The sequence below is a fragment of the Anopheles stephensi genome, chromosome 3 (genome assembly GCF_013141755.1).
Source record: "Anopheles stephensi strain Indian chromosome 3, UCI_ANSTEP_V1.0, whole genome shotgun sequence".
NCBI classification, from domain to species: Eukaryota; Metazoa; Arthropoda; class Insecta; order Diptera; family Culicidae; genus Anopheles; species Anopheles stephensi.
Window position 1 is genome coordinate 51,275,189 of NC_050203.1, and position 18,320 is coordinate 51,293,508.

Below are 18,320 nucleotides of genomic sequence, written 5' to 3' on the forward strand. Positions count from 1 at the left end.
GAGGAACGGTGAATGTCTCATAAATTTCCAATCACTTTCAAACCTATTCGTAACACTTTCCTACGCGCTATTTTTCCCATCTTGTACAACGAATCAGTCCATAAGGATAATGAATAATTGCACTAAAAAAAAAGTCACCAAAAAAGAAAGGCAGCTAAAGCAGCAGGAGCAGCAAGCAAACGGGGATAGAAAAAACGAGCAAAATTCTGAGCAAACAATCAAAAACTTGTGATGGAATTGTGTTTTTTATTAGCGCGCTCTCTTGATTTTGCACAGCATAGAAAAAAAATCATCTTGGTGTGACTGATTTCTCACTCTTCAATCAGCTGAAAGAAGGTGAAACTTTGACCGGGAGACACTCACTCGGTTATGGTAACACCCCACGGCGAAGATCTTGTGAAGGGAATCACAATCTGTTGCACTGAGCGGTGCGTCCACATCATCCACCAGTCATCGATCGCTAGTTAGAAGGCAAGGGCAACAAGCTTCAATCAAAATGTACGTTATCCAACGAAAAAGAGTGTGCTTCTTCGAACGCTTCAAGGGAAAAGAAATGCCTGTGCGCCCCCTTTTTTGATGTGAAATGATTCAGGACAAAAAGCGAACCAAATAGATAAAGACCAAGCGAAGGCAACAGTCGTCGGAGACCTTGTCAAGGAAGGTAGGACAGCAAATCGATCCTACTCCCTTCTTGTGTCGATCATCTCGCTTGCGCATCCCTCGTGCTGCCGATGACGAGATCTTTCCGTCCGGGGGAAAAGTGATATTTATGTGACAGCTACCGATGCATCCTTGTCCGCGAGGGGTGAGAAAGCGCAAAATGTGAGCCTTTGCGGAAGATATGATAACTGCATGAAGAAGCAACAAAGCGATCAAGCCCCTTGTTTCGTTCGCCCCGTCCGTCCTGTCGGGTGCTTCGTGCAATTTATGCACTTTTGTGATGGGTGCTACAGCTAAAAGTACATTCGCCAGTCAAAATATGGGCCACATCGGGGAGAAGAAAGCAACCCGTCGTTCGTCGTGCCATTTCGACTACGGGACACTTTTCATCGCTCAATCAGAAATAGAAAGCAATCAGCCGTGTGTGTGTGTGTATCGGTGTCGTCCTTTTCTTTTTTTTCGGGACAAGAATCACACCAACAGCGAGGATCATCGACATCAGCCCTTTTCTAGTAGAGGATACTTTATTTGGCATGGCTTTAGCCTCTTTGCGCCAAACACACCGAATGAAGGAAAAGGTTAATAAATTTTAAATGATCATCAACGTTTCAGTTTTTTTCCTTTCCTTCACTGTTGAGCACTAGCGCTTTGCATTGTGAGTCTTCGTTTGTTAGTTATGAGGAACTAGATAGGAACAAATAAGGAAACTCACTTCTGGGCGATGATTTCCTGGTTGCATCGCAAAAACTTTATTTAGCGGATGTTTTTCACCGAGTAGTGGTTCTGTGCAAAAATGTTTTTGGTACGGTTTGTCGCTTTTCAAACTGTTTTTATTAAAACGAGTTGCGATGTATTTACTAAACATCCCAAAAAGAGCTCTTCTTATGGTGGTCCGATGTCGATAAGGCTATCATGCTGAAAGGATGTATTCCTTTTTTTTTTCTATCCATACTCGCATTATTTATATTGCACCCCGTAATGGAGGTCCCGGCTCGCAGTTGAATAGCGTCCCGCCAAAAAACAAGCAGCTTTTCTAACGTCACTTTTGGTTTCCGCAGGTTCAACCTCAGCAACCTTCCTGTGCGCCAAAACTTGTTGCACGGAGCTCTAAAGAAAAAGGATTCTCCCGAAAAGGGAAAAATCCTCCATCAGTGTACATCAACCTAGTTTCCGTCTCTTTTTTCCCTCTCTCCCCCCCTGTCGGCGGATACACACCGCCTCAGGCCGCGAAACCGAATCTCGCGCGCGCTTTTACGACCCCGAAAAACGCCCAGAAAAACGATGGCACACGGAAGAAGACGATCGCAAAATTACACTACCCCGATCCGAGAAGAGATCATTCCCCGTCGTGTGGTCTAATGTCTATGCGTTTGCTTGACTAAATAATAACAAAAACAACTCTTGGTTTTTCGGGTGGTGTGCTGCCTGCCTGGACATGATAGTCGCGAAACGATCTCGCCAAAGAGAGGGAAAAGGACAAGAAGCCACAGCGCGCATGGGTTTTGAGTGGAATTTAATTTGCGAAAAATATAAATTTTAAATTGAATTGCTTCAAGCCTTTTTAAATTCCAGTTGCCGGTACCAGTTTAATGTGTGTGCGTGTGTGTGTCTCTCTTGTCCATGGGCGCGTCCTTTTTGGCTCACGCATGGTACTTACTATCCTAATTTTTGGGCTCGTAACGGCATCCGTCTCAAGTGCCCTGATCCATCCGCACGCAGACGGCAAAAGAGACTCGGGGACTCGGCAAAGCGGTTCAAGAGTTTTTAAATGTTCAAAATTATACCATACCCAGTAAATGTATCCTTAAGAAGCAAAGGAAAGGCCAACTGGAACAAGCGTTGGATAGAGAGCGAAAGGTACGGCAGTCGAAGCTCACGAACGAACGAAGTAGAAGGACTGATTTTGCAGCACATCTTTTCCTTTCAGAGTTGGTAAGGAAAAATCAGTTACAATAAGATTATGAAAGCATCCTTTCGTAAGAATCCTTAGCAGAGCGGTGTTTGTTCGTAAAATAGAAACACGCACGTGAAGAAAAAAGGATTTGCTCCATTAAAAGGACGACCACAGCCGAACAACTACCTACCTAACTCTGGTACGGCACGGCAGTACCGAGCAACTGGAGGGCAGCGACAAAAAAAGGGTTATGGCAAAAATTTGGATCGTCGTAAAATTTATGATTGCGTTCATTAACATACCGGGCATTAATTCGCCACTAAAGATGCGTTAAATTGAGAATCTGGTGGTGTACGGGACAGCAAGCAAGTGGAAGTGGAGAGTGGATGTGCAGCGTTAGCTGGTGTCCAGAACCGTGACGCACTGTTACGCACATCTTGTACAAGGCAACGATGCCCAGAAGCTTTGGCTCGTATTCAATTTTTTAGTTGAATTAACTGAAGGAGCCAACAAAAAAAAAACTTTCTTAATCCAAGCCAAAACCCCGTCATGCGAAAGCGGCAAGACTGGGCAAAGGATTGAACGCGAGGAAAAGGGAAGCAAAAGCGCAAAAGAACTGTGCAAGTACAAACCGAGTCTAATTCATTATGTCGGTATGATAAATGGTGACCGTCTTGCCCAGGACCTATGTGGGGTTACGCATTTTTTGGCAAACATTAGCGCGTAATTTTATCGTGGCTGTTTTTTCTCCTATCCCTTGATTGCTCTCTTTTTTCCCTTCGCCGGCTTTCCGAGTTCCGTGGCAAATGCTTTGATTTATGTGTTGTTTTGGTAATTTATGTTAATGGTCTCTTTTACTGACTCTTGCTATTTTTTCTGATTCTCGTTTTAGGTAAGACTCTTTCCGTTTTTCCGCTGACCAGGAGAAAGGATGTGAAGATGCGGTGTCCATCTTGAATTTAACGTCATCTGGAGATAGCAGGCAAAGGATAACGAAAAGCGCACCCAACGGACCAGTAGAGCCACACCACACTCCCAGGAGCGAATCCGCTCAGCGGGACACATATAAACATCTTCATCGGCGTATCACGTAGCCGCACTTTAAAAAACAGGTCCAACCGGGTGGCAAATGGAATGACCGACTCCCGCAGGCTCCGCTACAATGTTGCACGCCTTTTGTGGAAGGGCGCGATTCCTGGGGCGCGAGATAAAGTATCGACCTTAAATTTGTCACTTGAATTAGCACCACCCCGGGTGCGCATTACTGTTTTGCGCTACGCTGCAAAACGTCTTCGTGTGAAGTGGAGTAATCCTGGTGATATGGCGCACAACTCGGAACAGGTCATCTCCCGCTGTGTGGCATGACGTCCTTACGGGAAGGTGCTAACCGAGGAAAAGGCTAACCGTTGCATACTACCAGGCGCTACTAGCTAGCATTTGCTTGGACTTAAAAGATGCTAATACAAAGAAAAGTGGCCACTCAACCTGGGAAAAGAACAGAGCGCGGCAGGACATCGTGTCCAGGAACCGTATCGGCGATCGGCGACGACGACGAGCCCGCGTGTCCTTCCCTTAGTTCCCATCGCTTGGATGCATCGGGCAACAATGTGTTCCCGTAGGCTTTCCACTTCACACCGGCGATACGGTAGCTGCTGTTTGTGTGTTTATTCTCGTCTCACTCCATTTGATTCTGTTTGGCTCATTCAAACATACGCACTGCGGACCTCTCTGCGTTCGCGCTTCTTCGCGAATGTTTTCGGCAATGAATAATCAACCGAGAGAGGGCAATGGGAGGGTCCGGTGTATAGGAAAGGGTACATCTTCATGTTTGTGAAATGTGATGCTAGAATAACAGAATATTATCAACTGCAAACAAAGCTATCGCCGGTGGAACATCAGTAACATACATTTTGGGAAGTGGTAACAGGCCGCTACCCTTCTTCAGTTGGAAAAGAGGGACAAAGACCCGCGGAAAACCGATTTCCCCCATTTGTTCGGCGGCACACTCGCGCCAAAGTGGTGGGAGGAAGAAGACCATCAAGCCGAGGAAGAAGACGATGTCCTGCCGAGCAAAAAAAAGCTTTGAAGATGCAAAGATAAAAAGGATAAACGAGTCAGTCGCGCTCTTGTAAGCAACGGTACGGAATCCCCTGCTAAGAGGGGTCCCTCTACCCGTCCTTATTATCATGCAAGTGTGGTGTGCCCTATTGTAAATTGCAAACGTATGCTTTATTGCCAAACATTTTGCGCGCCCGTTTCATCTTGCCTAAAGCAACAGCAGCGACAAGAAAGGTTGGGTTTTTTGCGCCGGTTGCAATGTGCCAAAAACGGAAAACTATCGTCATCTCATTCCCGGTTTTTTGTTGGACCAATCTGGTGACCTCAGGTTTTGTTTCCTTTATTCACGAATCTCAAGGCAAATGCTGAAATGCGCCATACATGAATATTTGAACTGGTTTTTGGGCCGCTTTTTTCTTACTGCTGTACTGTGTTTGACTGCAGTGAAGCGTCGTTTTTGAAGATTTGTTTCTTTTGCTGAGACAAAACAAAAAGTACGGAAAAGCCTGACCGGCTCCGCCCAAGGCGAAAAAGTGATTTGCATGACGTGGCTGATGTTGCTGGTTCAGCGCTGATGAAGAACTCAATTACTTTTAAATGAATTTAAAAGGCCCCTTTACGGTCTGGTAGATAAACAATGGGAGCAAAATTGTTCTTTAATAGTATCAGGACTGCCCAGCAGCAGTGTATCGCGCGGGAAAAGCGATGGGAAAATTCTGACGATGAACTAGTTTCCAATCAATGTTCATTCAAGGCTCCGTTCAATTCCTGGTGCTCCAGTGTAAACCTGTTGCCAATTAACTCTATCTGTTTTGTGGTAAAGTCCAATGCTCGTGGATAGCGCAATCCTTTGCGCCATCCTTCCACGACAATGACGGATGCAAAATTAGCCAACGGTCATTTCTTTTGCGAATACCGGGCATTTCCCAGCGTCACTTCTATGTAGATCACATTAGTCTCTTTCCAATCCGGAAACAAGACGTGCAATTTGCTTTATCATCCTCATCATCCTTAAGCCTCGGAAAAGTTTTCGCTCGCACAATTGTGCATTCGTCCATTCCGGCTACGGTGCGATGAGACTGCACAAACGGAAAGATGCACCTTTTCCTTTCTTCGTTCCGCATGTCTTGACTGCATGTCAGTGCTGTGTACAACGTCCGGTCCCGTCCTTACGATGTGTCACCTAACCGAACACAATCGTGCCGTAATTAGTCTTTCATGATACGGCCTCTGCTCCTGTTGGCAGTGTTCCGGTCCAGCAGCAAGCCGGACAAAATCAGTTTAAAACTGGAGCACATCCCGGTCGCCCGTCCATCCGGTCCGGTCTGATCATTCCCGCTACTTCCATTTGAACAGTTCCTTTCCTGCTGAGATTTATCGGCCTCAGAACCTACACATGTGTTCGGCTTCGTTAGACTGCAACCGTTTTCGTTCGGGCAGAGAGTAAACAAGGGATGCGCGCGTAAGGCGAGGGTGAATAGCTGCAACTGTTGGAGCAATCTTGATGAACTTTCTTCCCTCGCCCTCGAGCAAGCAGCTGTTCCGAATTTCTTTTCTCCAAAAGTTCCAGCACTGCCTTGCGGGCGACCTTTACCGGTGTTTACGGGACACTGATTGTTTGCTCCGTCTCGCTATTGATCCCTTTTTGGCGAAAGGCACATGCCTACGTAATCTAGAGCAAACACAGCTAACCCTGGAAGGTCTCACCATTCCAGAGTTTTTTTTTTCTACACTCTTTAGGCTTCTTATTCTGAGGTCCAGTAGAAGAAGGAGATTGTGATCCTTTGCCGGTACGAAGGAAAACGGTGGCAGAACATTGGAGAACTGGAGGGATACAGAAAATCAGGGCCATATCTCTTACCGTGTACCTTTCACTGTGTCTCCCGGTTTATTTGCGAGGGTGCGCTAGCATAATATTGGTTCTTATTATATGCTTTTCTCCGATTCGTTGCAACGCCAGCGCCGCACCATGGCGACCTGTTTTTGTGCGTCCTTTATTCCTGCCTTTCCCTACTTGCTACCATCGGGTTTGCAGTTGCCACGTTGACACAAACCCACCTGAGGGATATCTCCTTCCACTATCGGTTCCTCGCGTGACGTAACCGGGTGTGTGGAGGAACATTTTGTTTGAAATTCAGCCTAAAAATCGTGATGGCTGCAGAGTAGGAGCGATAAATAAATCATTGATTGGGAAAAGCATTCACCTTCAGCTTGGTTTAATTTTTTCTTGCTGGCTGGCTTCTTCTAATGTTTATGCAGCATTGTTTTGCTTACTTAAAAGATTCTTATGTTTGCACAAGAGCGGCTAAGGTCTCGAGATAGCACAGTATGGGTTGTTTTGTTTCTTGCTGTACGAACGTCAAAACAACAACATTTCTCTCCGGTCCCATTCATATGCCAGCAGCAGAGGCTTCCTGCTGATAGAGTCTTTTGAATTGTATATCTTTTAGCTCGCAAAAAAAGCCCCGATGGGCCAACAGTCGTGCGTATACTGTTGAGTGAACTTTCGCCAACTTGGTTCGTATTACCTTTCGTTCCCGGAAGGAATGGTGAAATTGGCTACTGCTTCATCGATCATCGATTCTCGCTCGTCTTACGTCAACTCTTCCGTTGCGTAGCTGAAGAACATGAACCCGGGGGATAGACATTTGACCGAGATCCAACAGCTGTGCGTTGTGTGTGGATGCTGGAATGTAAACCAGCACCACCGACCGTACTATTGGTCGGATGTTATACCAATTCTCGGTATGATTTATTGCCAGGGCAGGAATAAACAAACAGCATTCACCAAATGCACATTCCACATCGATTAGGAATCGGAAGAATGGGTTCAATTTCATTGCCGCTCCTCATCGGTGGATTGGAGTACCGAGAACACTTGCTGTCCGGCAAAGATACTGTTGCCCGTACGAGGAACAAACATCCTCGAATCTGTTGCTGTTAGGGAGATCGATTGCGTTCCACGAATGTAGCTCCGAGATGTATGTGGTGCGTGCTGCTGCTGCTGCTGCTACATCCTTGTTAACTCCAATCACCTGTATCTTCGGCACCCATCGCAACAGTTGTGTTGATTCAATCCAGAAAACGCAAACGATGTTATTATTGATTTAACAAACTCTCACACCGAGGAATGTGCCGGGTGCAATCGGGTCTCGTTTGATTTGTTTAGCTATGCATTAGCCCGGCAAGATTCCGCAAACCGAATGCAACCAGTGAACGGTGTATGATGCATTTAACCTTTTCATTGCAATTGCAGCTGCAACGTTCGAAACGTAATCGAGCGACCTAATGTCCTGGAAGGGATATTTACGTAACTAAATAAATGCAAACGAAAAGCTATGCAAACACGAATCCAGACGAAGACGAAAACACACACACACAGCTTTCATCTTGTTCCGCTCATTATCGTGATCTCTCCAGCGGGTCTGCAAAACGGTTATCCATTAACTCGAACATTAATCGTTACGTTGGGGTAAGCCCCCAATCCACGGGGGGGCTTTAAAACAGGAAATTGGTAAAAAACTTTGTGGCGCCATCATGTGGGGTTTGAAATTGCTTAAGCGCAACTGCTTCGGGCTAATCGATTTACCGACGTGTCGCATGGAGAGCATGCAAATATGCGCAGTGCAGAGCGGTCACCACCAGGGCCACCACCACCGTCTCGCATCCCGCGAGGGTTTTCGGATCGATCGATTCGGGAAGGGGAAGCTCTACCACATTGTGAGCACACTTTCTTCCTGCACGTGTCATCGCTGTTTGCCGAGCTAATTGATTTATCCGAAGTCGCTGTGGTTGACTCTCCTTAACCTGAACCGAACTTACCGAAACTGTCCAAGGGATCGTTGCATAACTTCCCGCTGGAACCGCTGGAACTGAGAGCGTATTTAATGTTGTGACATAGACAGCGTTTAATGCGACAATCAGGAAATTGACGGACCCGACCGAAAGGATGATTGTATAACGTTACGGCTTCGAAACATCGATCAAAACAAGAAAAAAAGGCAGATTTGGTACAATCTAATTGTTATCGACATTGATCAAATTGTTCAGCGCAATGTGGTTTAAATTATAGGTTTAAAGCGTGGTGTGAAACGGTGTTTTCTTTCCGCAACTCCCGCCACCAATCGAAAGCTCATCGAACTGAAACCAATTTACAATTTCCTCTCAACCAGGTCGCCTGTGTTAGGCAATGGTTCGGCGGACATATCGAAATACCGATTGTACCTCCATGTATGTGCTACGTTTATGTTACTCTTTTTTGGGGCGTAATAGTCAAGCGGTTCCAGTAGTAGCTTGGGGCTTTGCTACAGGTGCTACCTCTGCACTAACACTCTGGTTGGCAATCAAATCACGTCTAATTTAATCATCGTCAAACGCATCAGCGAAACATCATTACAATGCAACCAGGAGGCACTACACACATTATTCGGCTTGGTTACCGATTCGATTAGGCCTCGATCAATTATCGCCAGACGGGTCGCGGCGGATGTGCTTATGCTGTTGAAATAATTTAATCTAAGCGAGTAGAACGCGTGAACACCTTTTTTTGGTGGAGTGAGCACATGTTGTTAGTAGTTTTTCGTAGTGACGGTACATTCGACGGCATGGTTGGACATTGTTCGTCGACGTGTTCTCCAATTCTTTAAATATTGATGAGCATTAAAATAATGATCATCACCATACGCTTAAGCCAAGCGGGCAACATAAGGAAGCCATCGTTGGAGGCTAGAAAAATGGATGTCGTTCTGAGACCCTCGCCCCCCTTGCTTCAAACGTAACAAAGCGCTGTTATGGTAAACAAACATCACAATGTTCATTCGCTTGGGCAGGAAATCATTCACCGCACTAGCGTTTTCTATGTTTCCCTTGTGTTTCGTCAACCTCACTCCTTTCGTTGGGGAGGGAGCCAAAGCTCTTTAGCATCTACAAGCGCGGCCATAAAAGCGTACGTTAACCTCACCGACAAGTGGCCACTGGTGGATAATTTGAGCTGAACGCTGAACTTCTAACACTAGCTGGGGGCTCTATCTGTTTTAGAACTGGTTAGAGAACACTTGGAACCGTTTCCGAGCCCCAGATTAACAATAAAATCTGCTCGTTTGTTTTATGTTTATGTTGTTGGGCCGTTCTCGGACACATAAAGGGGCCTGCTTGGAGTTTGGTCGAGAACACCTCAGGTGAAAGGCGCCGAGTCCTCGCCTTAGCACGGGTGCAATTACCCAAACTCGGGATGCGTTTTTATTTTAATAAGCTACTCACTAGTGTGGTTAAAGCGAGTGGTGAAGGGGCATTTCTTTACCTCGGAGGTACGGAGGTAACTTCTTTCCTTTCTGACATTAAGCGCTAGAGAGGCAAGTTTTGCATGGTTAATTAATTTATTCCACTGTTCGGGTTTGATGGATACGCCGATTCTGGCTGGCGTAGGTGCTGCCTCCGGAAACGGAAGCGATAGAATAAATATATGCACGTTCGGATCTTTGCCGAGGGACCACATCCACATCGCCCGAAACTATGCTCTGCCCCTGTTATCGTCTCCTCCATCCCCCGGACCAAACTTCGTTAGCTTTACGACCGGCTCGAGGCGTTTTCCAACGAAACTGTTTCAACTGCCTGCATTCCAACTCGGGTTTGCCCCGTTCCGTTTGGAACCGCTTTCTCCCGGTTGCTAGGTGTCGATTTTGTGACCCAGTGCGATTCTAATTGTGTGGTGTTCCGGAATTTGGTCTCTGCATTATGTCACGTCGGCTTGCCATCTTCATTTGGCATGCTGCAGTACGCTTCACCGGCGTACTTGTGTTCGAAAATTAATAGCAAGAAAGTGCGAAACAGTGGACAGTTTTCGGTGCAGTTGTCGTCGTCCTACTACTTCACACTTGTTAGCCGGTTTGCGCTCGTTGCAGTTTTTCATCCACGACTCGACACCTGACTAATGGTAACATCACGCGTAAGGGAAGAATTTCAACCGGTCTGAGACGCGCGTCTGGGCTGTCATGTTGTGCCAACTGTGTAACGGCTCCCAGTCGCAACCTGGGAGGTGCAAAATGATTTGTTTGAATCGTTTTGGGGCGCGATTATTTACGACCATAAACTTCCTGACACGCTGACTGCAGTCTGCATACTATGGTGGTACGGTCGCGATGTTGGACTTGAAGATGAAGCAATTTAAAATGAGTTACTGTGCTGCTGCCGGTGGAAATGGTTTTCTATGCTTTTCTTCTAGCTTACCACTCGCGCGGTTTTCGCACTGATGGCATGGTGCCGCTGCATCAGCTGTGTTGGCTCATTATATCACTATTCTTGGCTGCTCTCCCTTCACATAATTTGCTGTGCCCTGTGCTAGTTTGTTAGCTTTTTTTTTGTTGCTGTCCATAATGCTACGCTATGCTTCATTTCGGCATAATGCGTCGTGGTGTAGCAGTTTTGACTTCCAATTTGTTGCCACTTGGCCCGCGACGTAATCGTGTGTGTGTGTGTGTGCTCCGTCCCGAAACAAGTGGGTCGGATGGTGGAGAGTGAAATCATCGTTGGCTCGATTAGCCACGGCCGGCGTCATTAACATCTTTGTGTGGCAAGTAACGGCGAGTTTAAAATTGATTTAGCGAAAGGCACAGCACCAGAAGCAATCGTATTTGAAAACTTTGTTTGATTTAGGTTCGGTTGACATGTTGCTGCTTTCGTTGAGACTATGTTCTAAAAAAAAGTCCAATAAAGCTGGAAGGAAATTATCATTCCTCCAACACATATGCTAATAAGATTGCAGCAGCATTACTTAGCTGTGGATCACACGCTGTGCCAAAAAAAAGAGACAAAAATGCAAAAACCATATGTGCCCACCAGACGCTCATGGCTGCTTGTTGTCCGGCCAGAAGGACGGCTTATGCATGGCAAACAGATTAAGAAGCCAAAGTCCTCGAAAATGATCATTCATTCAAATTTATGCCAATCGTTTCACCCTGCTTTCGATCAAACAGGTTCACTTTTTGAAGATAAAATTCCTTTCTTCGAAAATGTCGAGCAATTTGTGATGTGATGCTTCAAGGCTCCATGCCATTTTTGGAACTACTTTAAAGCTTACTCTTATTACATTATAATAATTTAATATAAAATTAATCGTCCTATTACTTATGTAGACGCTTTATGTAACACCTAAGAGCGCTTTAAGACTTTCCTTTGGATCTCTGATTCCAACATTCGCAAAGGCCCAGAGGGGGATTAAATGAGCGGATATTGAAAAAATGTAACTCGCCATGAGATCAAATCTCAGAGAAAATGGCAAACCGATGCCTTTCAAAGTTGGTAGCCGCCAAAGAAAAATCACAAAATATTTCAAATGCTTGGTTGAATGCAGCAAGACATGGTTTTACGTTTTCTTACAGCCCAGTTATAGCTTTGAGCGCTTTAAAGTAGCGAACTTTATGACCCCCCCTTCCGTCCGGACAGGCCAAAACGTCCCGGAGTAAAGGTTTTGTAAACAAACCACGTCCCTTAAAAATTGCTACCGAAAACATTCCACCCGATTACTTCGCCTTTAGCACACACACAGGGCGGTCCGTCCAACATTCCGCTAGACAAATGGGTTCGGTGATTAATTTGAAGATTAAATTGTGTCACTAATTTGTCCGGACAGCAACCGTCACACCCGATCGGGCCGCATCATGCTATTCTCCACCACAGTCAGAATGATGACAATTAGCGTACGGTATCCAGGCAATCCCTGGCAGCCAGGAGGGCCCGACCCAATCGGACCAGCACAGAGTGAAGCATGGATGGTGGCAGGTTTCTCACGCCGATGTTATGCGTTCACCGGTTTGAACCCTTTTCTCCCGGAAAGCACGCCAGGCAGGCATAGGCACCCAACTCCCTCCCATGTCGGTGTCGTCACGGCGCGCTGCCTAAATGGTGTTAATTTACATGCAATCAATCTTGCGCAATCTTGCCCAGGAAAAGACAGAGCGCAGATCACAGAGAGCGTCGGTTTGGTGCTGCATCCTCGGTGTCATTCTTCCAGTCGCACTACGGAAGGGCGTACGGTGCGTAATCAATCAAGATGCAAATGTGCATTCCGTGCAGCTCACCCAATATGGCGGTAGACGGTAGAAATCGGGCCGGTTTCGTTTTTTCTTTTTATTCTTGTGACGTCAATTTCTACTTGCCGCACAATAATTTGGTACTTTTAACGGGGTTCTTTCGGAGGACTCTGAACGTGAAACGTGGTGTCTCCTTTTCGGGCGCGGACGGATAACAGAAGGCAGTTTCCGTTGCATGTGTTCCCAAGCACAGGCGCACCGGAATTGGTTGGATAACATCAATCAAAAAACTTTTTTTCCGGTGCCATCTCGTCGGTGTTGCTCTCTGTTGCTGGCCAAGTTTTGTTTTTCCGGTCCTGGGTCTTCTTTACTCATGTAGTTTTCTTGGCGCACGGTGACCTCAGTTGCAGTGGCTAATCTTTTTGCAATCAATCAACTGTTCTATTCAGTTGGAAAAGGAATGTAAGAATTTTTCTGGGTAAGAAGGTCTGTTTCTTCTTCAATGCATTAAGGTAAATGACGGATTGTGGCGACATAATGGTGTATGGAATCGATCGAGAGCTCCTTTTTATCCTTTTGTGTAATATTTTTTAATGAAGTAAGCGATTGATTGAAATGAAGTTCATTCAATCCATGCGTCATCCAGGATGATGTTACTTGAAGCAAAATGTGTTGGACAAGAGTCCTTTTGTGCAACAAACAAACAAAAAACTTCTTCACCGCTTTCCATCCATCAGCAGCACGTCAGACAAACATATGTAGTCCTGATTTTGCTATTATTCTAAATTCGCATTCATGAAATAAATCACCACCGGAAAAACCAGACCGAATTGGACGTTCAAACAGAAACGAGCTTAAAGCCGTACGTTGTGAAATCTGCTAACGTGCCGTATCTAACGGGGTCGAGTGCCTTTAAACTCGGGGCTGAAATTCGGGTGACATTCCATCACATCTCTGCTCGGGCACATCAAAACATAATCCTACGTTGATTAACTACAAGCAGATTTGAAATAATACCCCACAAGGGAAAACAACTTCGATGGCCCTCTAGCCGCGGCAGCACACGCTGATAGATGATGGATGCCGTGCTCGTCACCTTTTTCTCCCTGGACACAGTGTTGCCGAAAATGACATTTTGATGAGATCTAATTCCGCTTTCGTAAGCGGTGCCTGCAGCATCAGCGAAGCGACGAATTTTTAATTTAAACTGTCCCTTAAAAAAGCAGAAATTAAAAATCCCAAAACAGGCTTTTCTCAACTGGCCAAACTTTGCTCGCGTCTTGGCACAGATTCCGGTGTGTCCTTTCTGCGCCCTTCGCCGAAAAAATGGCTCTATTATCCGTAAAGAAAACTTGGTCGCGTTCGGCGCTGAAGATTGACACTTGAAAAGGAAGTGTTAATGAAACGAGCGGACAGCCCACCGGTCTCTCCGCCGACTGACCTTCCCGAAATGTGTTACCGTTTTTGCAAAGATTTGCCCGGCTTGGTGCGCGCCCTTCTCCCTATTGCCGAAGCGAATGGGGTTGCAGCGGCGCCAATAAGATGCAAATCCCTGCTGTCAGAAATGGGATTAGTTGCCGACTGCTGTTTCTGTTGCTTTGCGTGCGCTCACAAAAGTTGCATTAACACTTTACATGGCAGGAACTGGTTTGGTGGGGATTGCTTTAGCAAATTTTTGACAAGGATCATGCAACAGCGTTCTTATGTGTTTTTTTTTCTTCTATTTTTTGAATATCTTTTCCGCAGATTCGTTCGTCAACAGTCAGGAATGGACCATCTCACGATCGGTGCCGGACATCCGGCTCGGTATTGTCGGCAGTCTCAGCTCGGGCAAATCGGCCCTGGTGCACCGGTATCTGACCGGCACCTACATGCAGGAGGAGTCGCCCGAAGGTGGCCGGTTCAAGAAGGAAATTCAGATCGACAATCAAAGCTACCTGCTGCTAATACGGGACGAAGGTGGACCGCCAGAAATACAGGTGAGTAGTTTTGGTGAGGCCGTCGCAGACAGACAGACCGGACCGAACGGGAACCTATTCCCACTGCTACTGCTGGGTTGGGTTAGGTGATAATAAAATATCTGAACCAGACTGCCCTACCCTAAAAGCGTCAAGGGCCCATAAAGTCGTCCCCGTTTATAACCTCATAATATCATTGATGGACGTGCTTGTGCGCTTGGGTACGGCCTCATGTGCCATGTCTGTCCATTCTCCCTGCTCCAATTTGTATCCTTTGACCCGCACACTGAATGGGTGTGTTATGATGTCCACCCAAGGTCTCTTGGACGAAGAGGAAAGTGAATTTGGGCTGATAAAACGTCTACTTAATTGTTTGACTTCCAAACGCCAACACCTGGTCGGTATCGCGATGCGGTACGGCTTATCGAATGCGGACTGGAATTTGGATTTGTTTGGAATTCATAAAGCAAAAAAGCAATCCACCAACCGACCCCGGAAGCGTGGAAGAAGATCCAGTACTCTTATCAATTGCGCTGTACTTGTCGCAACCTATAATTTACTGTCGGTATGTCATGCCAACGAATGGCAGCTTCCGGACAGCTTATAAATAGTATCTAAGCCGGAAAAACGAGATATCTACCATGAATTATGTGGCACCATCTACTGGACAGTTGCGTAAGCGATCGGTGGAGCATGACAGCAAAATAAAAACACGCAGAAGCTATCCCGCACTCGCGTGGCCTAAACCGGCTCAGGTCAGGTGGGTTTGATGCTTTGCCGATCCACTTCGATCTACCTTGATATGAAGCTGCAGAGGTATGTGTAGGTAGGTTTGAGTTGAGGATTTCAAGGGTGTTTTTATTTAATTTTCTTCGACCAACGTATTTACTCCGAGCTCGCTTACGTTTGCTGTTTGAGCACTTCACCATCAATGACCACCAAAGGCGCCGTGGACGCGAAACGGCTTCAAGTTTTTGTGCGGTGGCGCCAGATCTTGTCCAGATTGACAGGAGGGAGAGTTCGCTGGAAGTTAGGCGCCTTTCGAAACAAAAAACAATCCTTTGTTGAGCCGCTGATCCATAAGCGGCAATGGTCATTTCAATTGATGCATCACTCTTCCGCTTCAGATGAATGGAAGTTTGATATTTGAATGAAATCAAACTGCATGTTGCGAATCCGTTTCCGTTCAAAGCAGCTGCACTGTGGAATTGCAATTTAGGTTTTTTTTTCCAATCCAGATCACCCTACAAAAGGCGCTTTCTTTACTGATTACTGCAATGTGCGCATGTTTCGCATTCTGTAACAATTAAAAGTCATTCGCCGTCAGAACAATCAAAGGTCGAATCCTATTGAATGTTGTGTGCGTCCGGGGTAGCATGACTGGCCGATTTTCCACCATTCACTTTCTGTCTCCCAGCGCACCACCGTCGCATGGCGATGAGTTATCAGGGGATAATCTATTCGATTATATACTTTTTTTTACTTATTCCCTCCCGAGAGAAGGGTGCAATAGGGATGCGAATAAAACATTATTGCAACCTAATTGTTGCAAATATTTTCATTCATCTTCTCCCGGGCGGCAGCCGAAAACAACAATACCACTCGTCCGTTAGGGAAGCGAAGCCTATCGCCATTAGGAAAATTCGCAATTCATCGATGCATACGCCAGGATACCTGGAATGTTGAGATGCGATGCAAAAATTTGCATACGACCGTACGCGAAACCCCCCGCCATTACGGTAGGTGCGTGAATAATTGGTCTGGCTTGGTTAGTTTTCTGCGCAGCAATCAAACAATGCAGGTCGAAACCACCGCGTCACGGCACAGGCTGCCTAGCTGCTCCTAGACTTACGATCAGGATTGGGATCTGCCGCTAACGGACGCTTGGCACAATCATGCGAGATTCTACACCACCCCGCTTAGCAATCAATTATACGAACCAGATATCGACATCACTACTACTTGGGTGTTTATCGAGGCGCAAAAAGCAATCGATTGCAGTTTAATGACTTTCTCCTCCCGGAGTGGGAAGGTTTCGTGCGCGTAGTCAGGCGCGATGTTAAGGGATTAGGGAGGTTGTACACCTTATTTGAATTGCTAATTAGTCCGACTCGCGCGATTGATCGGAGGGGTTTCGATCGCAGGAGTCTCAACCCTCTGCCGGCGCAACAGTAACTGTAGCATTCGGAACATCCAACAGGGTCCGTTACACCAAATTTACTGTTCTTTGCAATTGGCGAACGCCGGTGCAGTTGAATCGCTAATGGGTTGTTTTCGTATCTGTGTTACGATTTATTGATTCTTAACGTGGTGGCAATAGAGGGACACCATCATCGCAGTGGAATGCAAATGGATCGATCGCCGCGAGGGGTCGATCTTTACTGATCACCAAAAAGGGAGGATGGAAAATCGAGTTATAAATCGCCGATTTCATGCCTGACATCGAGCGGCGCAGCACGATAAAAAGGATATGCATCGTGTGCCAGTGTGTGCTTGATTCTGGAGTTCCAGTAGAGATTGTAATGTAAATATTGTCGTTGAACGGGGAGCGATTGAAATGATCGGTCGACCTGATTTTGGTTCCGATTTCTACGGTCAAAAGTCGTTTCAGATTATTCATCGCTTCATTAGCAGAGGGTTTCTGAACCTTGACTGAGATTTCATAGAGTTTTTGGAACTTCAAATCATTACCTTTAAAACGGTTTTTTTTAATACAAATCCAAAGGAGTGTCTAAACTACATTCACACAAGGCATCGCTTTGTTTAACACGTTTAGTCGGTTGTTTTGCACCGATGTGACAGGAAAAATTAAAAAGAGACACCTTCATAAAATGCTCACTGCATCTCCCCCCCTCCTGGTTTCGTCATTGTGCGCAGGGAGGTGGCACATCGAAAAACCACTGCATAATAATACACTGCCATTGGTGTGCAGTGCGCAACTACCCACGAAAGGACATCAGGACATCAAAGCGCTGCCACAAAGGAGTCCGCACCGAAGCGAGATACCACCCGCGGTCAAGCATCAGCACTTTAGGATGTGCGATGCGAACCGACCCCTTTTTTCCATTGTGCATTTGCCGCACAACGTCGACGCTCCGACCTTCCCGGAGCTTGGCAGGTGAGAACCGAGCAGAGTATGCATTTAAGCCGAAAAATTAAATCAAACAATTGATGAACTCTTAAGTGTGCACACGCTCTTGCGGTGATCGTCCTAACGATGGTGGTGGTGATGGTTTTCACGTCATAATGCGTCGGTTGGTTCATATTTCGCAAAAACCCTGGGGCTCGTTTCACTGCTCGTTCTTGTTGCCCTCCCTATGTGAGGAGTAAGATCACCCTCTCTCGTATGGCGAAAAACCCGTGTCGCAGAACGAAACACGATGGTTGGTACAAATTATGCTTCACCCTGTTGTGGCGTGGCGCACAACGAATCAAAGAGCCGAAACGGAGCAACGCGACTGCAAGATTTTACAAATGCAAAGAAAACCAACCCGTCTACTACTGTCGTCATCCTCGCCCATCCGGTGGTACGTTTGCGGCCGAAGCCTCCGGAGTTTTTGAGTCGGAATGGTAATTACAGTCTAGTTGGCAGCTGGGTTGGAAGCTTTATTATTTATGCTACTGTGGATGCCGCAGGATGCAGCAAAGACAACGCACACACATACACACCCCGGCGGATGAGGCGCTTTCTTCTGGGTTGCAATTGGCGCGGACAGGATGCGT

The 18,320-nt window shown here is 46.3% G+C and overlaps 1 protein-coding gene across 5 annotated transcripts in view; it reads left to right on the top strand.

Moving 5' to 3' along the window:
* Positions 1-18,320, top strand: part of LOC118514522 (centaurin-gamma-1A) — a 160,472-nt gene that overhangs the window by 131,566 nt on the left and 10,586 nt on the right. For all 5 annotated transcript variants that reach the window (XM_036061494.1, XM_036061492.1, XM_036061493.1 and 2 more), the window contains one exon: positions 14,386-14,618. In XM_036061494.1, coding sequence (XP_035917387.1) covers positions 14,386-14,618 — 233 coding nt within the window. The remainder of the gene's footprint in view (positions 1-14,385; positions 14,619-18,320) is intronic.